This window comes from Pseudophryne corroboree, chromosome 5 (assembly GCF_028390025.1).
Source record: "Pseudophryne corroboree isolate aPseCor3 chromosome 5, aPseCor3.hap2, whole genome shotgun sequence".
NCBI classification, from domain to species: domain Eukaryota; kingdom Metazoa; phylum Chordata; class Amphibia; order Anura; family Myobatrachidae; genus Pseudophryne; species Pseudophryne corroboree.
The window spans coordinates 255,413,979-255,434,398 of NC_086448.1; the positions used below are offsets into that span (position 1 = coordinate 255,413,979).

Sequence of the window (20,420 nt, forward strand, 5' to 3'; positions counted from 1 at the left end):
CCCCTCCTTCAGCAAGGAAAGGGTTACTATTCCACAATGTTTGTGGTACCGAAACCGGACGGTTCGTTGAGACCCATCTTAAATTTAAAATCCTTGAACACTTATATAAAAAGGTTCAAGTTCAAGATGGAATCGCTCAGGGCGGTTATTGCGAGCCTGGACGAGGGGGATTACATGGTCTCCCTGGACATCAAGGATGCGTACCTGCATGTCCCCATTTACCCTCCTCACCAGGAGTACCTCAGATTTGTGGTACAGGACTGTCACTATCAGTTCCAGACGCTGCCGTTTGGGTTATCCACGGCACCGAGGGTCTTTACCAAGGTAATGGCCGAAATGATGATACTCCTTCGCAAGAAGGGAGTTTTAATTATCCCGTACTTGGACGATCTCCTGATAAAGGCGAGGTCCAAGGAACAGTTGGTAGTGGGGGTAGCACTTTCTCGGGAAGTGCAACAACAGCACGGCTGGATTCTCAATATTCCAAAGTCACAGCTGGTCCCGACGACACGTCTTCTGTTCCTGGGAATGGTTCTGGACACAGACCAGAAAAAAGTGTTTCTTCTAGTGGAAAAAGCCGAGGAGTTGTCATCTCTAGTCAGAGACCTCCTAAAACCGGGACAGGTGTCGGTACATCAATGCACACGAGTCCTGGGAAAAATGGTAGCTTCGTACGAAGCAATTCCATTCGGAAGGTTCCACGCAAGGACTTTCCAGTGGGACCTGTTGGACAAATGGTCCGGGTCCCATCTCCAGATGCAACAACGGATAACCCTGTCGGCAAGGACCAGGGTGTCGCTGCTGTGGTGGCTGCAGAGGGCTCATCTACTAGAGGGCCGCAGATTCGGAATACAGGACTGGGTCCTGGTGACCACGGATGCCAGCCTTCGGGGCTGGGGTGCAGTCACACAGGGAAGAAATTTCCAAGGACTGTGGTCAAATCAGGAGATTTCGCTTCACATAAATATTCTGGAGCTAAGGGCCATTTACAATGCCCTAAGACAAGCAAGGCCCCTGCTTCAGAACCAGCCGGTACTGATCCAATCAGACAACATCACGGCGGTCGCCCATGTAAACAGACAGGGCGGCACAAGAAGCAGGAGGGCAATGGCAGAAGCCACAAGGATTCTCCGATGGGCGGAAAATCATGTGTTAGCACTGACAGCAGTGTTCATTCCGGGAGTGGACAACTGGGAAACAGACTTCCTCAGCAGGCACGACCTCCACCCGGGAGAATGGGGACTTCATCCAGAAGTCTTCCAAATGCTGGTAAACCGTTGGGAAAGACCACAGGTGGACATGATGGCGTCCCGCCTCAACAAAAAGCTAAAAAGATATTGCGCCAGGTCAAGGGACCCTCAGGCGATCGCTGTGGACGCTCTAGTAACACCGTGGGTGTACCAGTCGGTTTATGTGTTTCCTCCTCTGCCTCTCATTCCCAAGGTGCTGAGAATAATACGAAGGCGAGGAGTGAAAACTATACTCGTGGTTCCGGATTGGCCAAGAAGAGCTTGGTACCCGGAACTTCAAGAGATGCTTTCAGAGGACCCTTGGCCTCTGCCGCTCAGACAAGACCTGCTGCAGCAGGGGCCCTGTCTGTTCCAAGACTTACCGCGGCTACGTTTGACGGCATGGCGGTTGAACACCGGATCCTGAAGGAAAAGGGCATTCCGGAGGAAGTCATCCCTACCCTGATCAAAGCCAGGAAGGATATCACCGCAAAACATTATCACCGCATTTGGCGGAAATATGTTGCTTGGTGTGAGGCCAGGAAGGCCCCAACGGAGGAATTTCAACTGGGTCGATTCCTGCATTTCCTGCAAGCAGGGGTGACGTTGGGCCTCAAATTGGGGTCCATTAAGGTCCAGATTTCGGCCCTGTCGATTTTCTTCCAGAAAAAACTGGCTTCACTGCCTGAAGTTCAGACTTTTGTCAAAGGAGTTCTGCATATTCAGCCTCCTTTTGTGCCCCCAGTGGCACCTTGGGATCTCAATGTGGTTTTGGAGTTCCTGAAATCACATTGGTTTGAACCACTTAAGACTGTGGATTGGAAGTATCTCACGTGGAAAGTGGTCATGCTGTTGGCCCTGGCTTCGGCCAGGCGTGTGTCAGAATTGGCGGCTTTGTCCTGTAAAAGCCCTTATCTGATTTTCCATATGGATAGGGCAGAGTTGAGGACTCGTCCTCAGTTTCTCCCGAAGGTGGTATCAGCGTTTCACTTGAACCAGCCTGTTGTGGTGCCTGCGGCTACTAGGGTCTTGGAGGATTCCAAGTTACTGGACGTAGTCAGGGCCCTGAAAATTTATGTTTCCAGGACGGCTGGAGTCAGGAAAACTGACTCGCTGTTTATCCTGTATGCACCCAACAAACTGGGTGCTCCTGCTTCTAAGCAGACTATCGCGCGCTGGATTTGTAGCACTATTCAGCTGGCGCATTCTGCGGTGGGACTACCGCAGCCTAAATCTGTAAAAGCCCATTCCACAAGGAAGGTGGGCTCATCTTGGGCGGCTGCCCGAGGGGTCTCGGCTTTACAACTTTGCCGAGCTGCTACTTGGTCAGGGGCAAACACGTTTGCAAAATTCTATAAATTTGATACCCTGGCTGAGGAGGACCTGGAGTTCTGTCATTCGGTGCTGCAGAGTCATCCGCACTCTCCCGCCCGTTTGGGAGCTTTGGTATAATCCCCATGGTCCTTACGGAGTTCCCAGCATCCACTAGGACGTCAGAGAAAATAAGAATTTACTCACCGGTAATTCTATTTCTCGTAGTCCGTAGTGGATGCTGGGCGCCCATCCCAAGTGCGGATTGTCTGCAATACTTGTAAATAGTTATTGTTACACAAATCGGGTTATTGCGAGCCATCTGTTCAGAGGCTCCTTTTGTTATCATACTGTTAACCGGGGTTCCTATCACGAGTTATACGGTGTGATTGGTGTGGCTGGTATGAGTCTTACCCGGGATTCAAAATCCTTCCTTATTGTGTCAGCTCTACCGGGCACAGTGTCCTAACTGAGGCTTGGAGGAGGGTCATAGGGGGAGGAGCCAGTGCACACCAGATAGTCCTAAATCTATCTTTAGATGTGCCCAGTCTCCTGCGGAGCCGTCTATTCCCCATGGTCCTTACGGAGTTCCCAGCATCCACTACGGACTACGAGAAATAGAATTACCGGTGAGTAAATTCTTATTTTTGATTTTAAAGCTGGCCTGCAATTATCACTGTTGATCCTGTCAATGGACAAGAAGTGACCTATTTTAAGTATTACTATGTTGAGTTTCTTGGTAAACCACATACTTCTGGTTTAGTATCATTGGAAAGCATAAGTCCTTATTCTACTCCAGTTATGGTAAGTGTTTTTACATGTTTTTCTTATATTTTTCAATGTAATGTTAAGTAAACTATCCCCTTATTTGTCCGTGTCTAAACCATTGCTGACATGTTTTTAGTCTCAATTTCTGCTGCGGGGTACACTTGGCTCCACAAGGAATTAACATCAGGGTGTAGAGTAGGATCTTGATCCGAGGCACCAACAGGCTCAAAGCTTTTGACTGTTCCCAAGAAGGCTCAGTGCCGCCTCCATGCTCAGTTTTGTAAGTTGGTGCCATGCGGTATGCAGGCACTTTACAGGGGGCTGCCTCAGGCAGCCTATTCAGAGCTTCATTTAAGAAGAAAAGAACAGAAGATTCTTGTTAGAATACTACAAGGCTGCAGCAGGAAAAGTCTCAACAGACTTTTCTGCGTGCAGCTCTGTCACCCCCAGTGGTGCTGTATACTCCCGCGCCCCGGTTGCCGGGTCACTGCAGCGGAGGCTCCGGTTTCTTCTAACAGGTCAGTCACACACACGCCGTCCTCCCGGATCGCAGGGCCGCTGACAAGGGGGAGGTAAGGGGCTTCTGTGCCCACACTTTACTGCTGTTCAGCGCGGCCATAGGAGGCGGACCGCGCGCTGGCGTTGACACTGATTACCGGGCAGCCACTCCACTAGCCACCAGGGACGTTCATGGGCACAGGTCAGGGTTTTTGTTCTTTATATTAACCCCGTTTTCACCCCGCAGTACCCGGTGGGAATGCCACCAGGGGGAGCAGGCCGGACCTGAGGCCCCAGCCCCAGGGCGCCATTTCAGCAATGTTCCCGCCATGGAGCTGCATATCTCTCCCTCACTCCTGACCAGCGGCCATCATAGACTGAGCTGTGCTGTTTCTAGGACTGCTGGGGCAAATCCTCCTCTGTAGAACCGCCTGATTGCCAGTGCTGTGCTTCTTACAGGACACTTAAGTATTCTTCCTGTCACTGGGACAGTGTTAGTTAAGAAAGAGTGCATACATTCAGGGTTGTGTGGTACAAACACCCTGTGATATACATCCAGTGTTTACTGTGCATTGTTATATCTATTGTTATCACATATAGCCTTACTGAGTATTACTTTGTATTGCTAGTCCAGTGCAGTTTTATGGTACATAATTTCTGCATGGTAAGCCTGTGACTATATATGTGTGTGCATGTAGCTGCTGCGTGGTTGCCTTCTTAAAGGGTATTTCACTCAGTGGGCTATTCTTATATTGATATATATATTGGAGCAATTGAAGAAACTGAAGAACTTGGACTTTGAAGAAATGAGGACTGTGGTTTGTGATTGAAAGACGAGGCTGAAGAACTTGGACTTTGAAGAAATGAGGACTGTGGTTTGTGATTGAAAGACGAGGCTGAAGAACTTGGACTTTGAAGAAATGAGGACTGTGGTTTGTGATTGGAAGATGAGGCTGAAGAACTTGAACTTTGAAGAAATGAAGACATCTGCGGGAACCGCCGTTAGCACCTGGAGCTCATCTACGACCTGGGACCCCGTGAGCGCTTTCACGAGTGGCAACGGACTTAGCAAGACTACAGCAGCGTTTAGGTAACCGATGGATGAGATCAACCAGGACCAGGGAACCAGAAGTAACCTGGGAGCACAGAGCTGGAGAACCTTTCACAAGGAGGTAACATGAAGCACTGGCACTCTCCCTCTGAGCCAGACCCCTTTTGTAAGGGGCGAACACGCAGGATTGGCTGGACACAGATTGGGAACTTCATTGGTAATACTCTGGTCTCCAACATGGCTGCCCCCAGCACAGGAGACATACTTAGCTGTTATCACACAGCTTTAGCCAGCTTCTGTCTCTGACACACTATACTGTGTCACCACTAGAGGACCTTACTGCAGCGATCCCCGCCGCAGTGCCCGGCTCTCCAGACCCTCGGCCCCCGGCCCTTGGCAGCCGCACATCCGTCCAGAAGGACCCGCCGCCAGCAGCTCCCTGCCGCCACAGCCGCGCCAACCAGCGGGGATGGTAACCCGCGGGAGCACCCACTGGAGGTAAGGCTCCGGAGCCTGACATGCTGAAGCTATTGAGGCGTGGTCTCAGGAACTTGAGGCGGAACTGCCTTCCAATGCTTCTGAGCATGCTCGACAATGCTGCTACTACGTCCGTCTTGGCCAGACGTATCCTTTGGTTGAGATCCTGGCCGGTGAATATGGATTCCAAGAAAACCCTGGAGGTGCTTCCTTTCAAGGGAAACATTCTCTTTGGAGAAGACCTCAATAAGATTGTGGCTGATCTGGCTACTGCTAAAACAGCTTGCCTACCTAGTACGGCTCCTTCAACACAGAAGGCTAAAAGTACTTTCCCTCAGCCCTTTCATCCTCCAGGAAAAGCAAAAGGTCAGGCGTACCCAAAGCAAGCTCGTGCTTCCAGACCTGCCAAGCCCAGTCCGAAGCGTGCCGCATGACGGGGCGGGCCTCCCTCTGGGGGATCCCAAGGTGGGGGGCCGACTTCTAGGTTTTACCCAGGAATGGTTAGAGACCACTTCAGATGCCTGGGCGAGGGAAGTCGTCGCTCGAGGTTACGCCATACCCTTCAAGAATCGTCCACCGCAGCGGTTTTGCCTGACAGATGTGCCTCTGGATCCGGCAATAGCAAACGCGTTGCACTCGGTACATTCCCTCCTGACCACAGGAGTGGTGGTACAGGTGCCTCTGGCTCAGAGAGGCAAGGGGTACTATTTACCGCTGTTTGTAGTCCCGAAATCGAACGGGTCCTCGCGGCCCATTCTCAATCTGAAGTCCTTGAACAAGCATGTGCGGGTCTCCAAGTTTCGTATGGAAACTGCGCTCTATTGTTCTGGCCATGGAGCCTGGAAACTATGGGGGTCATTCCGAATTGTTTACTCGCTAGCAGTTTTTAACAGCCGTGCAAACGCTATGCCGCCTCCCACTGGGAGTGTATTTTAGCTTAGCAGAAGTGCGAACGAAAGGATCGCACAGCGGCTACAAAATAATTTTGTGCAGTTTTAGAGTAGCTACAGACCTACTCGGCGCTTGCGATCACTTCAGACCATTCAGTTCCTGTTTTGACGTCACGAACACGCCCTGCGTTCGCCCAGCCACGCCTGCGTTTTTCCTGGCACGCCAGCGTTTTTCCGAACACTCCCTGAAAATGGTCAGTTGACACCCAGAAACGCCTACTTCCTGTCAATCACTCTGCGGCCAGCAGTGCGACTGAAATGCTTCGCTAGACCTTGTGCGAAACGACATCATTCGTTGTAATAGTACGATGCGCATTGCGCCTCATGCGCAGAAGTGCCGATTTTTTTTTACCTGATCGCTGCGCAGCGACCGAAAGCAGCTAGCGATCAAATCGGAATAAACCCCTATATGGTCTCCCTGGACATACAGAATGCCTACCTGCATATTCCTATTGTGGTATCTCATCAACAGTACCTGCGGTTTGCGGTGGGCAACCTTCATTACCAATTTCGGGCGTCATCCTTTGGTTTGACAACGGCTCCCCGAGTTTTCACCAAAGTAATGGCGGTCATGACGGCTACACTCCGCCGTCAAGGGGTCAGGATCCTACCTTACTTGGACAATTTGTTGATCCTGGCAGATTCCCCAGAACTTCTCCTGTATCATCTCGATCTGACGGTCCAGTGCATGACAGCCCACGGGTGGCTGATCAACTGGAAATAAATTCTCCCTGGTTCCTGCTCGGCGCATGTTACACCTGGGAGCGTTATTGGACACTCACAACCAACGGTTGTTCCTGTCTCAGGAGAAAGTCCTGAAGCTTCAGGACAGGATTCGATGCTTCCTGTCTCGTCCGCAAGTGTCGATAGATTCGGCATGCAAGTGCTAGGTCTCATGGTGTCGGCTTTCGACATGGTGGAGTATGCTCAATTCCACTCTCGCCCTCTGCAGAAGATAATTCTGACCCAGTGGGACGGCCTGCCTCACCGGATCAGATCTCACATGATCTCCTTGTCTCCGGAGGTCCGCCTGTCACTGAGCTGGTGGCTTCAGGACCAACGATTAAGCAGGGGCCGTCCCTTCTGGATATCCGACTGGGTCCTTCTGACGACGGATGCCAGTCTGAGAAGTTGGGGCGCGGTGTTGGAACAACACTCTCTCCAGGGTCGGTGGACCTAGGAAGAGTCTCTACTCCCGATCAATATTCTGGAACTGCGGGCAGTGTTCAATGCGTTGACAATGGCCCAGCATCTAATACAGAACAGACCTGTTCAAGTACAGTCGGACAACGCCACCACGGTGGCGTACATAAATCATAAAGGCGGCACTCGAAGCCGCATGGCAATGAGGGAAGTATCACGGATTCTTCAGTAGGCGGAGCGTCATCTGCTGGCCATATCCGCAGTGTTCATTCCGGGCGTCCTGAACTGGAAAGCGGACGATCTCAATCGTCAGGACGTACACGCCAGAGAGTGGAGCCTCCATCCGGAGGTGTTTCAACTTCTCGTGGACACGTGGGGTCTTCCAGATGTGGATCTGATGGCGTCTCGACACAATCACAAGGTTCCGGTCTTCGGAGCAAGGACAAGGGATCCTCAAGCTGCATTCGTGGACGCTTTGGCGATTCCATGGAACTTTCAGCTACCGTATGTGTTCCCTGCGGTGTCACTCCTGCCCCGAGTATTACGGAAGTTCAAGCAAGAAGGAGGAAACCTGCTTCTGGTCGCTCCAGTGTGGCCCAGACGGCATTGGTTCTCCGTGCTACTGGGTCTCTCGTGGAATCTTCCCCTTCTACTTCCACAACGACCAGACCTCCTCGTTCAGGGCCCTTGTGTTTACCAGGATTTTGCCCGTTTGGCTTTGACGGCATGGCTTTTGAAGCTTCCGTCCTGAGGGCCAAGGATTTTTCTGAGGCGGTCGTTCAAACTATGTTGAAGACCCGTAAGCCGGCTTCTGCTCGGATCTACATAGGGTCCATGCTTACTTTACTTGGTGTGCGTCTCACAATCATGTGTAACACTGTAGGGGTGCAAGGTGCCTTTTCCTGGGGAATATGGCCGCACGCAGCAGCTGAGGAACAACACAAGTCCAGTTTCTGGTACAACTGACCCCGGCCTGTTTTATTGAAACAGAAAATAAAACAAACCCCAAAATAAAAATACCTTGCCTGTCCGGCACTAACTAAACATAAGATATTCCTAACTGTCACTAAACAAAACACAGAGTTCTTCAGTACATACTGTATAGCTCACTTGCATCAGAAAGCGTGTCTCTCACACACAGATCCTGCAGCCTTCCCAGGCAGTCTGCCCATGCTAATCAGGTTAGAAGCACTATATCACTCTTACACAGCTGAAACCCTGATTAGCCCTCTGTGAGGCCAAAGACCCGAACTGGGCCCAACGTCTAGAACTCGCCTTATCTCTCTCTCAGAGCCTTTACCCAGCTTTTACAGCAAACTGAAAAGGTTCAGACAAAACAAAAAGCATTTTTCCTAGAAGTTAACATTTTCTAAAACATGTAAGACAAGAACCTGGGACAAATATACCTGCCCTCAAACACTATCCCAGTGTTCTTGTCACATATCCCCCTCCCCTGTTTCGACCTAGGGGCCGGAACACTTGTAGCCCCCAAACAGAAGATGCGAGACAATGCATCTGCGTTGGCCAATTGTGTTCCCGGTCTATGTTCGACAGTAAACTTAAAGTCCTGCAACGCTAGAAACCATCTAGTTACACGAGCATTCTTGCCTCTATTTACATACATCCATTTTAAAGGGGCATGGTCTGTCACTAGTCTGAATTGTCTACCCAAGAGGTAATATCTCAAGGTATCTAGTGCCCACTTAATGGCCAAAGCCTCCTTTTCCACAATGGCATACCTTTTTTCATGCTCATTGAGTTTCCTACTCAAATAAATGATAGGGTGTTCGTCCCCATCTCTGGTTTGGGACAGCACAGCACCTATCCCTACCTCTGAGGCATCTGTCTGTACCACAAATTCTTTTGAAAAATCTGGTGTTATCAACACCGGTTGTGAACACAAAGCCACTTTTAACGCTTGGAACGCCTTTTCTGCATCAGGGTTCCATTTCACCACATTTGACTGCTTCCCTTTGGTAAGGTCTGACAACGGCACCGCTGTGGTCGCAAAATTAGGAATAAACCGTCTATAGTACCCAGTAATTCCCAAAAAAGCCCTTACCTGTTTTTTATTCACTGGACGAGGCCAGTTTTGAATAGCATCAACTTTATTCAATTGGGGCCTAATCAGACCTCTGCCTATGGTGAAGCCCAAGTATTTGACCTCCTCCATTGCGAGGCAGCACTTCTTTGGGTTAGCAGTTAACCCTGCCTCTCTGATTGAGTCCAGTACTGCTTGTACTTTAACCAAATGGGACCCCCAGTCTGTACTGTGAATTACCACATCATCCAAATAGGCAGCTGCATATTTTCTATGGGGCCTCAAAATTTTATCCATCGCCCGTTGAAAGGTTGCTGGAGCCCCATGCAACCCAAAGGGTAACATCTTATACTGGTACAGCCCCTCCGGAACCGAAAAGGCTGTTTTTTCTTTGGCGCTATCAGATAAAGGTATTTGCCAGTAACCTTTGGTCAGGTCCAATGTGGTGAGAAACCTGGCTGTTCCCAGCCTTTCTACAAGCTCATCCACACGGGGCATGGGGTATGCGTCAAACTTGGACACCTCATTTAACTTACGAAAGTCATTACAGAAGCGTATTGTTATGCACACCAGTGCCTGCAGGAAAGCACTGGTGTCATAACTGTCATGCACTCCAGTGTCTGCAGGAATGTACCGGTGTCTGAACTGTTATGCAAAACAAATGGACTCACAGACAAACTGGGGAACATGACATAACGTACACAGAAGGTAATAGGGTAACAAAATACACACAAAGTGAACAGAGAAGCCCAGAGGCTAAGGAACTGGGTATCTCCTTTGTATTAGAACTGCACAGATGGAAAAAGCAAGATGTTGTGTTTTAATACATAGAGAACCCGAAATGCTGTTGCTAAGGGCAACAGCAAAACCCTAAAGGGTTACCAACGGGTGTGGCAGTAAACTCCTTGGTCAGAGATGGAATGATAGACACAAGGAGAGTCTCCACAATCCTATTTCTCACTTGCAGTGCACAGGTTTTAGCTTACTGCCACTAAACTGACCCCTGACACCTAGCACAGTGAGACAGGATTAGACAGGCAAGTCTTAGAATACAGCCGCAAACTTGCTAATTTCACAGAGTGGTAACAGAACCCCAGCAAGCTAAACGACTGACTCCAGTCTTACTGCTAGGTCTGGATTGGCAGAGTGTAATACCAAATCCCCAGGCCTATTTGCAGTAAGCAACAAACAAATACAAAGCTACACAGTACTGGCTAACTTTCATGAACTGACTAACCAACAGAGATTCAGCAGCATCTGCTTACCCTGAAAAGAGGCCTTATAAAGCAGGTGCTGTCCACGCCCCACTCAGACCTCACAGACTGTGAGCACAAAAACCAGCACCGGATCCCCTGCCGTGCACAGAGCCTATAACCACTGCACAGCAAAAGACCCGAACCGGAGTATCAGCTGCGCTCAGGTTACTCCACTAGCACTTGTCTCCCGGTTGCCATGACGACGTGGCAGCACAGGGCAGGAGACCCTAACAGTACCCCCCCTCTGACGAGGGGTCAAAGAACCCCTACCACCGGGTTTATCGGGGAACTGCGAGAAGAAAGAGCGTATCAGTCTGGGGGCATGAAGATCACAACTGCGCACCCACGACCGCTCCTCCGGGCCATACCCCTTCCAGTGCACCAAAAATGACAGCCGACCCCGAACCACCTTGGAGTCAAGAATCCTTTCAACAACAAACTCCCTCTGGCCACGTATCAGAAGAGGGGAAGGTCTTCCACTGGAAGAAGGATTACTAATCGCCCGTTTTAAAAGGGAACAATGAAATGTTTTATTGATACCCAAAGAACGGGGCAGATCTAACTGAAATGCCACCGGATTGATAACCCTGGTGATCTTATAAGGGCCGATGAACCGGGGCCCTAACTTATGAGATGGCTGTCTCAACTTCAAATTCTTGGTAGACAACCAGACGAAGTCTCCTAATTTGAAGCTGCAGGGTCTTTTCCGCTTATCAAAAACCCTTTTGGTCACTAATGACACAGACACAAGGGCTTTCTTCACTTTCCGCCAAATACCTCTAAGGACCGAAACCACAGAGGAACCACCAGGCGTGGAGTCCAGGGGGTCAAAAGAATTGGCCTTAGGATGATGCCCATACACACAAAGGAAGGGAGAGATCCCTGTAGCAGAGTGAGCCGCGTTGTTATAGGCAAACTCCGCCATGGACAGATGAGCAACCCAGTCAGTCTGACACTTAGAGACATAACACCTGAGGAACTGCTCCAAGGACTGGTTCACCCTTTCAGTCTGCCCATTAGACTGCGGATGGTAGCCTGACGACAAGCTGACAGAAATCTGGAGATCGGAACAAAATGCCCTCCAGAATTTGGCCACAAACTGGGATCCGCGGTCAGAGACCACATCAAGTGGCAACCCGTGGAGACGCACAACATGCAGCATAAATAATTCAGACAGGCGTCTGGCTGATGGCAGCCCAACCAGTGGAACGAAGTGCGCCATCTTCGAAAACCTGTCAGCGACAACCCAGATGGCTGTCATCCCCGAGGATTTGGGCAAGTCCACCACAAAATCCATTGAAATGTGGGTCCATGGCTTAGATGGGATAGAGAGTGGATGTAATGGGCCAACAGGAACCCCTCTAGGAGTCTTATTTCGGGCACAGATGTCACATGCCCGAACCCACTGATCCACATCCTTAGCCACCGAGGGCCACCACACCGCCCTAGATAGCAACTCCCGAGTTCTGGCAATACCCGGGTGACCTGCCGACTTCTTGGCATGGAATTCCAGGAACACTCGCTGTCTTAACCTAGGAGGCACAAACAAAAGACCTACCGGAAGGTCTGGAGGAGCCTGCTCCTGTGCTCTAAGGACTAATGATAAGAGGTCCTGGGTAATGCCCACTTTAATACATGATGGGGAAACAATGGGCAACGGCTCCTCGGTGGTCTCCTGGATTGGAGCAAAACTCTGCGAGAGCGCATTAGCCTTGATGTTTTTTGACCCAGGGCGATATGTTATCAAAAAATTAAAGCGAGCAAAAAACAAAGCCCATCGTGCCTGCCTGGCATTGAGACGCTTCGCTGACTCTAAATATGCCAGATTCTTATGGTCAGTGAGAATTGAGACCACAAACTTAGCCCCCTCAAGCCAGTGTCTCCACTCCTCGAGTGCATCCTTAATAGCCAACAATTCCCGGTTACCCACGTCATAATTCATCTCGGCAGGCGAAAATTTACGGGAAAAGTAAGCACAGGGATGAAGGCGATTATCAGACACTCCCATCTGAGAAAGCACTGCCCCAATACCCATCTCAGAGGCATCCACCTCCACCACAAAAGGACGCTCTGGATCTGGGTGTCGCAGCACCTTGGCCGAAACAAATGCCCTTTTGAGACGGGCAAAAGCCGCTTTAGCCTCACAAGACCAGTGAGCAACATCCGCCCCTTTCTTAGTGAGTGCCACCAAGGGCGCCACTATAGACGAAAATCCAGCGATAAATCGTCTATAAAAATTCGCAAAGCCCAGGAAACGCTGAAGCGCCTTCAAACTAGTGGGCTGCACCTAATCCAGGACTGCCTGTACCTTGGAACCCTCCATTTGGAAACCTTCTGGGGAGATAATATATCCTAGAAATGCGATTTGCTGAACTTCAAATTCGCACTTCTCCAGCTTCGCCCCAAGCCGGTGGTCTCTGAGTTTCTGGAGGACTAAGCGTACATGCTTCCGATGTTCCTCCAGGGAATGGGAGAAGATTAGGATGTCATCTAAGTATACAACTAAGAATCTATCCAAATATTCCCTGAGCACATCATTCATGAAATCCTGGAAGACTGCCGGGGCATTACAGAGCCCAAAAGGCATCACCAAATATTCATAATGCCCTGAGTGGGTATTAAAGGCAGTCTTCCATTCATCCCCCTCTCTTATTCGGATTAGATTGTACGCACCGCGTAGGTCAATCTTAGAAAAAATGGTGGCAGTACGAAGCTGGTCAAACAAGACCGAAATGAGAGGCAGTGGGTATGAGTTTTTAATCGTGATACGGTTCAATTCCCTGAAGTCGATGCAGGGTCGCAACGAACCGTCCTTTTTACCCACGAAGAAGAACCCTGACCCAACTGGAGACTGTGAAGGTCTGATAAATCCCTTAGCCAAGTTCTCCTGAATGTACTCTGCCATAGCCTGAGTCTCAGGACGTGACAGGGAGTACAACCTGCTCTTGGGAAGCTTAGCATTTGGCAACAAATCAATGGCACAGTCATAGGGGCGATGGGGAGGTAGTACCTCTGCAACTTTTTTGGAGAAAACGTCCGCAAAATCTGCATAACACCCTGGCAATCCTGGCAAACTTAGCTGCGAGAGCCTGACTGGAAGGCTCAAGCAACTCCTGAAACAATCAGTACCCCAACTAAGAATCTCCCTAGAGACCCAGTCAAATTGAGGATTGTGGGCCCTTAACCAGGGTAACCCCAACACCAATGGGGCAAAAGTACAGACAGTCACATAAAAGGACAATTTTTCAGAGTGTGTGGCTCCAATAAACAAAGAAATCTGGCTAGTGCAAGAGGTAATTTTACCTTGGGATAATGGTTCCCCGTTTAACCCACAAATCTCAATTTCCGATGCCAAGGGTACTAAGGGAACAGAGTGTTTCAGGGCGAATTGGCGGTCCATAAAAACCCCGTCGGCCCCACTGTCCACAAAGGCCTCAGTCTTGACAGTTTGACCGAGGATCTTCAAGGTCACCGGAATGATAAAAGTCTTCTTGGGAAATTCTGACTTCTGGCCTGACAGGATATTTCCCATCACCCTCAGGCCCTGAAGTTTTCCGGCTTTTCTGGGCATGATACTACCACATGACCTTTATTCCCACAGTACAAACACAACCCCTGCTGTCTCCTCCGCGTCTTCTCACGCGAGGAGAGGCGGGTAGCCCCAATCTGCATAGGCTCCTCAGAAAATTCCTCAGAGTCTGAGGTTCCCTTGGGAAGGAAGGAAATCTCAGTCTCCCTTTCAAGCCTACGCTCTCTCAGCCGTCTATCCACCCGGATGGATAACTGCATGAGCTGATCCAAGCTATCAGGCAAGGGATATTGTACCAGTTGGTCCTTTATCTGGTTAGAAAGACCTCTTCGGTACTGGTGTCTCAGGGCTGGGTCATTCCACTGGGTATCATGGGCCAACCTCCGAAACTCCGTACAGTAAACCTCAACTGGCCTTCGCCCTTGCTTAAGGATCGAAATCTGAGCCTCGGCTGAGGCCGTCTTATCAGGGTCATCATACAACATGCCCAGTGCCGTAAAAAAAGCATCAACACTTTTAAGCGACGGACAGTCAGGCTGCAACCCATATGCCCAGACCTGTGGGTCTCCTTGTAGCAAGGAAATCACTATGCCCACCCGCTGAATCTCCGACCCAGAAGACTGAGGCCTAAGCCGGAAGTATAGCTTGCAGCTCTCCTTGAAACAAAAGAACTGAGAGCGATCTCCAGAAAAACGATCCGGGAGATTTACTTTCGGCTCCTTAACCCCTGCAGGTGCTGCTGCTGCGGGAGCTCCACCAGCAGCCTGGGAGGTGTGCATTTTAATGGACAAATCATTAAATTGTCGAGTCAGGACCTGCACCTGATCGACCACCTGTTGCAACGTATTTTGAGGGGTATGCTCCATATTCCCACAAAATTTCAACAGGAGTATTAGGCTGCTGAATATGTTATGCACACCAGTGCCTGCAGGAAAGCACTGGTGTCATAACTGTCATGCACTCCAGTGTCTGCAGGAATGTACCGGTGTCTGAACTGTTATGCAAAACAAATGGACTCACAGACAAACTGGGGAACATGACATAACGTACACAGAAGGTAATAGGGTAACAAAATACACACAAAGTGAACAGAGAAGCCCAGAGGCTAAGGAACTGGGTATCTCCTTTGTATTAGAACTGCACAGATGGAAAAAGCAAGATGTTGTGTTTTAATACATAGAGAACCCGAAATGCTGTTGCTAAGGGCAACAGCAAAACCCTAAAGGGTTACCAACGGGTGTGGCAGTAAACTCCTTGGTCAGAGATGGAATGATAGACACAAGGAGAGTCTCCACAATCCTATTTCTCACTTGCAGTGCACAGGTTTTAGCTTACTGCCACTAAACTGACCCCTGACACCTAGCACAGTGAGACAGGATTAGACAGGCAAGTCTTAGAATACAGCCGCAAACTTGCTAATTTCACAGAGTGGTAACAGAACCCCAGCAAGCTAAACGACTGACTCCAGTCTTACTGCTAGGTCTGGATTGGCAGAGTGTAATACCAAATCCCCAGGCCTATTTGCAGTAAGCAACAAACAAATACAAAGCTACACAGTACTGGCTAACTTTCATGAACTGACTAACCAACAAAGATTCAGCAGCATCTGCTTACCCTGAAAAGAGGCCTTATAAAGCAGGTGCTGTCCACGCCCCACTCAGACCTCACAGACTGTGAGCACAAAAACCAGCACCGGATCCCCTGCCGTGCACAGAGCCTATAACCACTGCACAGCAAAAGACCCGAACCGGAGTATCAGCTGCGCTCAGGTTACTCCACTAGCACTTGTCTCCCGGTTGCCATGACGACGTGGCAGCACAGGGCAGGAGACCCTAACACGTATGCTACCGTCGGGCTTCGGGATGAGCACTATGGGACTGGACCACTCACTGTTAGACTCCTCTATGACTCCAAGTTCTAACATGGTTTTAACTTCCTTAGAAATAGCTTCTCGCTGAGCTTCAGGAATCCTATATGGCTTTAAATGAACCCTGACCCCTGGTTCTGTGACAATGTCATGTTTTATTATGGTCGTTCGGCCAGGCAGCTCTGAAAATACCTCCCTATTTTGGATGAGAAATTCTTTAACCTGATTGTTCTGATCAGCTGATAATGTCTCTGACACCTTCACTGCGGGAAGCAACCGGGGTGAAGACACCGAAGGGCAAGGCTCCGCTGACAGAGACAACCTATCTTTCCAGGGTTTGATTAAGTTAACATGGTAGATCTGTTCGGGTTTTCTCTTTCCCGGCTGGTATACTTTGTAATTAACCTCATTCACTTTTTCCCTAATATCAAATGGACCCTGCCATTTAGCTAGGAATTTGCTTTCCACAGTGGGTACCAAAACAAGAACTCTATCTCCAGGAGCAAATTCCCGTATCTTGGCACTCCGGTTATAGACCCTCTGTTGAGCACTTTGGGCCTGTTCCATGTGCTCTCTGACAACAGGTACCACGGCTGCAATCCTATCCTGCATTTGTGTTACATGCTCAATAACGCTTCTATAAGGAGTGGGCTGTCCTTCCCACGTCTCTTTGGCAATATCCAACAGCCCTCTGGGGTGTCTACCATACAACAAATCAAATGGAGAAAACCCCGTAGAGGACTGAGGAACTTCTCTGATGGCCATTAACAAGTAGGGCAACAAACAATCCCAGTTTTTCCCATCTCTCTCAACAACCTTTTTTAACATACTTTTTAATGTTTTATTAAACCTTTCCACCAACCCGTCAGTTTGGGGATGGTAGATGGACGTCCTGAGGTGAGTGACCTTAAATAACTTGCACAATTCTTTCATGATCCTTGACATAAATGGAGTACCTTGGTCAGTCAAAATTTCTTTTGGTATTCCCACTCTACTAAATACCTGCACCAGCTCCCTAGCTATCGCCTTGGTTGTGATAGTGCGTAAAGGGACAGCCTCAGGATATCGAGTGGCATAGTCCATAATTACCAGGATATACTGATGGCCCCGAGCAGACTTTAACAAGGGCCCCACGAGATCCATGGCTATTCTGTCAAACGGGACCTCTATAATAGGCATGGGAACTAGTGGGCTCCTGAAATGGGGTCTAGGGGCATGATACTGGCATTCAGGACAGGAAGAACAATATTCAGACACTTCTTTATAAACCCCTGGCCAAAAGAACCTTTGTAAAACTCTTTCAGTGGTTTTTTCTGCCCCTAAATGTCCTGCGGTAACGTGACTATGAGCTAAATCTAGTACCGTTCTCCGATAAGGCTGGGGAACTACCAGCTGTTCCACCACATCCTCACCCCTTTTGACAATGTGGTACAAGAGCTCATTACAGATGGCCATGTGGGGATACGTAACCCTGTCACCTGGTACCACAGGTTCCCCATTAACAATCTTAACATTCTCTCTAGCCTTTATTAAGGTAGGATCCTTTAACTGTTCAGACGCAAACAGATCCTTCTTTACCTCCAGGTCAGGCACGCTTTCAGTTCTAACTACTATGTCTCTGTTCCCGGCAAGAGGGTCCTCACTGGAGTCCCCATCTGTCACTTCCCCAGCCAAACTAGCAAAAGGCAAAGGGCCAGAAAGTTCCGAAGACCCACGTACATCCATAAAATCACCGGTATTATCAACTGGCTTTTTACTTCTCACATCTGTTGATAACCGTGATTCCCACAGTTTCCAAAAATGAGGAAAATCCCTCCCTATTATGGCCTCATGCACCAAGGTAGGGACCAGTCCCACTTTAACCATTGCTGACCCACAACAAGTTTCTATATTCACCTCAGCAGTGGCATAATGTTGGGTATCCCCATGTATGCAAGTTACCCCAATAGGTATTTGCTGGACCTTTAAGGGGTTCACTAACCCAGCTTTCACGAGGGTAACTAAACTTCCTGAATCTAGCAAGGCCTCTACCCGGTTACCTTCTAAGAACACATCACACATTTGTTTTTCCAGCTCAGGTGAAGGTACCACAGTACAGGCTAACCTAGCAAAGAAAGACATTCTGCGACATTCAAAGGCAGCATCACATTGCATGGGTTCTTGCGTGACTGGGCAATTGGCAATAACATGACCTGGCATACCACACCTAAAACATTTAACCACACGATTATCAACCCATTTGGGCAGCATAGACCGTTCTAGCCCCATTGGCCTGTTTCCAGGGCCAGTGTTTACAGTCTCTCCAGCCTTGCGTTCTCTTAACCGCCCAGCAACGTTTTCCCACGGAACAGTCTTACCAGTCTTTACTGAAGGGCGCTGTCGAGGATCTACGGGTTGCTGGGTGGTCATCAGTAGTTCCTCTGCTGCCAAATACCTCTCTACCATGTCCACTAATTGGTCAGCAGTACCCGGGTTTCCATGGCTCACCCACTTGCGCAGGACCATGGGCAAAGATCTCAAGTAGCGGTCCATGACGACTCTTTCCACCATCTGGGGACCAGTTAATGTCTCTGGCTGTAGCCATTTTTTTGTTAGCTGAATAAGGTCGTGCATCTGGGAGCGCGGAGGCTTCTCCATGGCGTACAGCCAACGGTGCACCCGTTGTGGTCGTACTGACAGCGTGACTCCCAGGCGGGTCAGGATCTCAGTCTTTAGTTTATCATAGTCCCGAGCCTCAGCAGGGCTTAAATCAAAGTAAGCTTTTTGGGGCTCACCTGACAGGAAAGGTGCCAGCAGACTGGCCCACTGTGCTTTCGGCCAGTTCTCACGCTCGGCAGTCCTTTCAAACGTGGTCAGATAGGCCTCCACATCATCAGCCTCTGTCATTTTCTGCAGGAAGTGACTGGCCCGTATAGAACTAGAGCTGGTTGGAGCACTGACGGCCACATCTCCAACCCGAGCTGCAAGTCTCTGCACCACTTCTGCTAAGGCCTCTCTATCCTGACGCTGTTGCCTGTAAAGTTCATCAACAACTGCCTGCTGTTGTCTCTTATTTTCCTCCATTGCCACCTGCTGCTGTCTTATATTTTCCTCCATTGCCACCTGCTGCTGTCTGTTGGCCTCCTGCTGTAGTCTCCAATTTTCCTCCATTGCCACCTGCTGCTGTCTCCTATTTTCCTCCATAGCCACCTGCTGCTGTCGGTTGGCCTCCTGCTGAGCCGCTGTAGCTTGCAGCAAGGCTTTAAGCAGATCCTCCATGTCAACAGATTTTTCAGGCGGCTTTGTAGCTGCTTTCACCCAGGACATATATCAAACCCTCAGGGGTGAGTCTCAGTAACTTCACACTGGGCTGTATCTGCATAAACCACCGTTTTCTGCAGGCCTCACAAAGCTGCTGCTTTCACTTATGCGCAGAACGGCCTGCTCGCATTCTCCACCAAGTTGTAACACTGTAGGGGTGCAAGGTGCCTTTTCCTGGGGAATATGGCCGCACGCAGCAGCTGAGGAACAACACAAGTCCAGTTTCTGGTACAACTGACCCCGGCCAGTTTTATTGAAACAGAAAATAAAACAAACCCCAAAATAAAAATACCTTGCCTGTCCGGCACTAACTAAACATAAGATATTCCTAACTGTCACTAAACAAAACACAGAGTTCTTCAGTACATACTGTATAGCTCACTTGCATCAGAAAGCGTGTCTCTCACACACAGATCCTGCAGCCTTCCCAGGCAGTCTGCCCATGCTAATCAGGTTAGAAGCACTATATCACTCTTACACAGCTGAAACCCTGATTAGCCCTCTGTGAGGCCAAAGACCCGAACTGGGCCCAACGTCTAGAACTCGCCTTATCTCTCTCTCAGAGCCTTTACCCAGCTTTTACAGCAAACTGAAAAGGTTCAGACAAAACAAAAAGCATTTTTCCTAGAAGTTAACATTTTCTAAAACATGTAAGACAAGAACCTGGGACACATATACCTGCCCTCAAACACTATCCCAGTGTTCTTGTCACACATGACGTTTTCAAGTTTAGTACTGCCAAACTTTCTACAACGGGGCCTGGACTTAGGTCTACGTCTGGCCTTACTCAAGGTTCACATCTCTGCCTTGTCGGTTTGGTTTCAGAGAAAAATTGCTATCCTACCTGCTGTGCATACATTCACTCAGGGTGTGTTGCGGATTTAGCCTCCTTATGTGCCACCTGTGGCCCCTTGGGACTTGTATGTGGTTTTGGAGGCCTTGCAAGAGTCTCCGTTTGACCTCTAGCATCTGCTGACCTTAAGTGGCTTTCCCTTAAGGT

At 49.4% G+C, this 20,420-nt stretch overlaps 1 protein-coding gene across 4 annotated transcripts in view; it reads left to right on the top strand.

Annotated features, from left to right (window-relative positions):
• The window catches only part of ZCWPW2 (zinc finger CW-type and PWWP domain containing 2), a 534,661-nt gene that overhangs the window by 163,572 nt on the left and 350,669 nt on the right, over positions 1-20,420 (top strand). For all 4 annotated transcript variants that reach the window (XM_063924865.1, XM_063924864.1, XM_063924867.1 and 1 more), the window contains exon 4: positions 3,200-3,344. In XM_063924865.1, the coding sequence (XP_063780935.1) occupies positions 3,200-3,344 (145 nt within the window). The remainder of the gene's footprint in view (positions 1-3,199; positions 3,345-20,420) is intronic.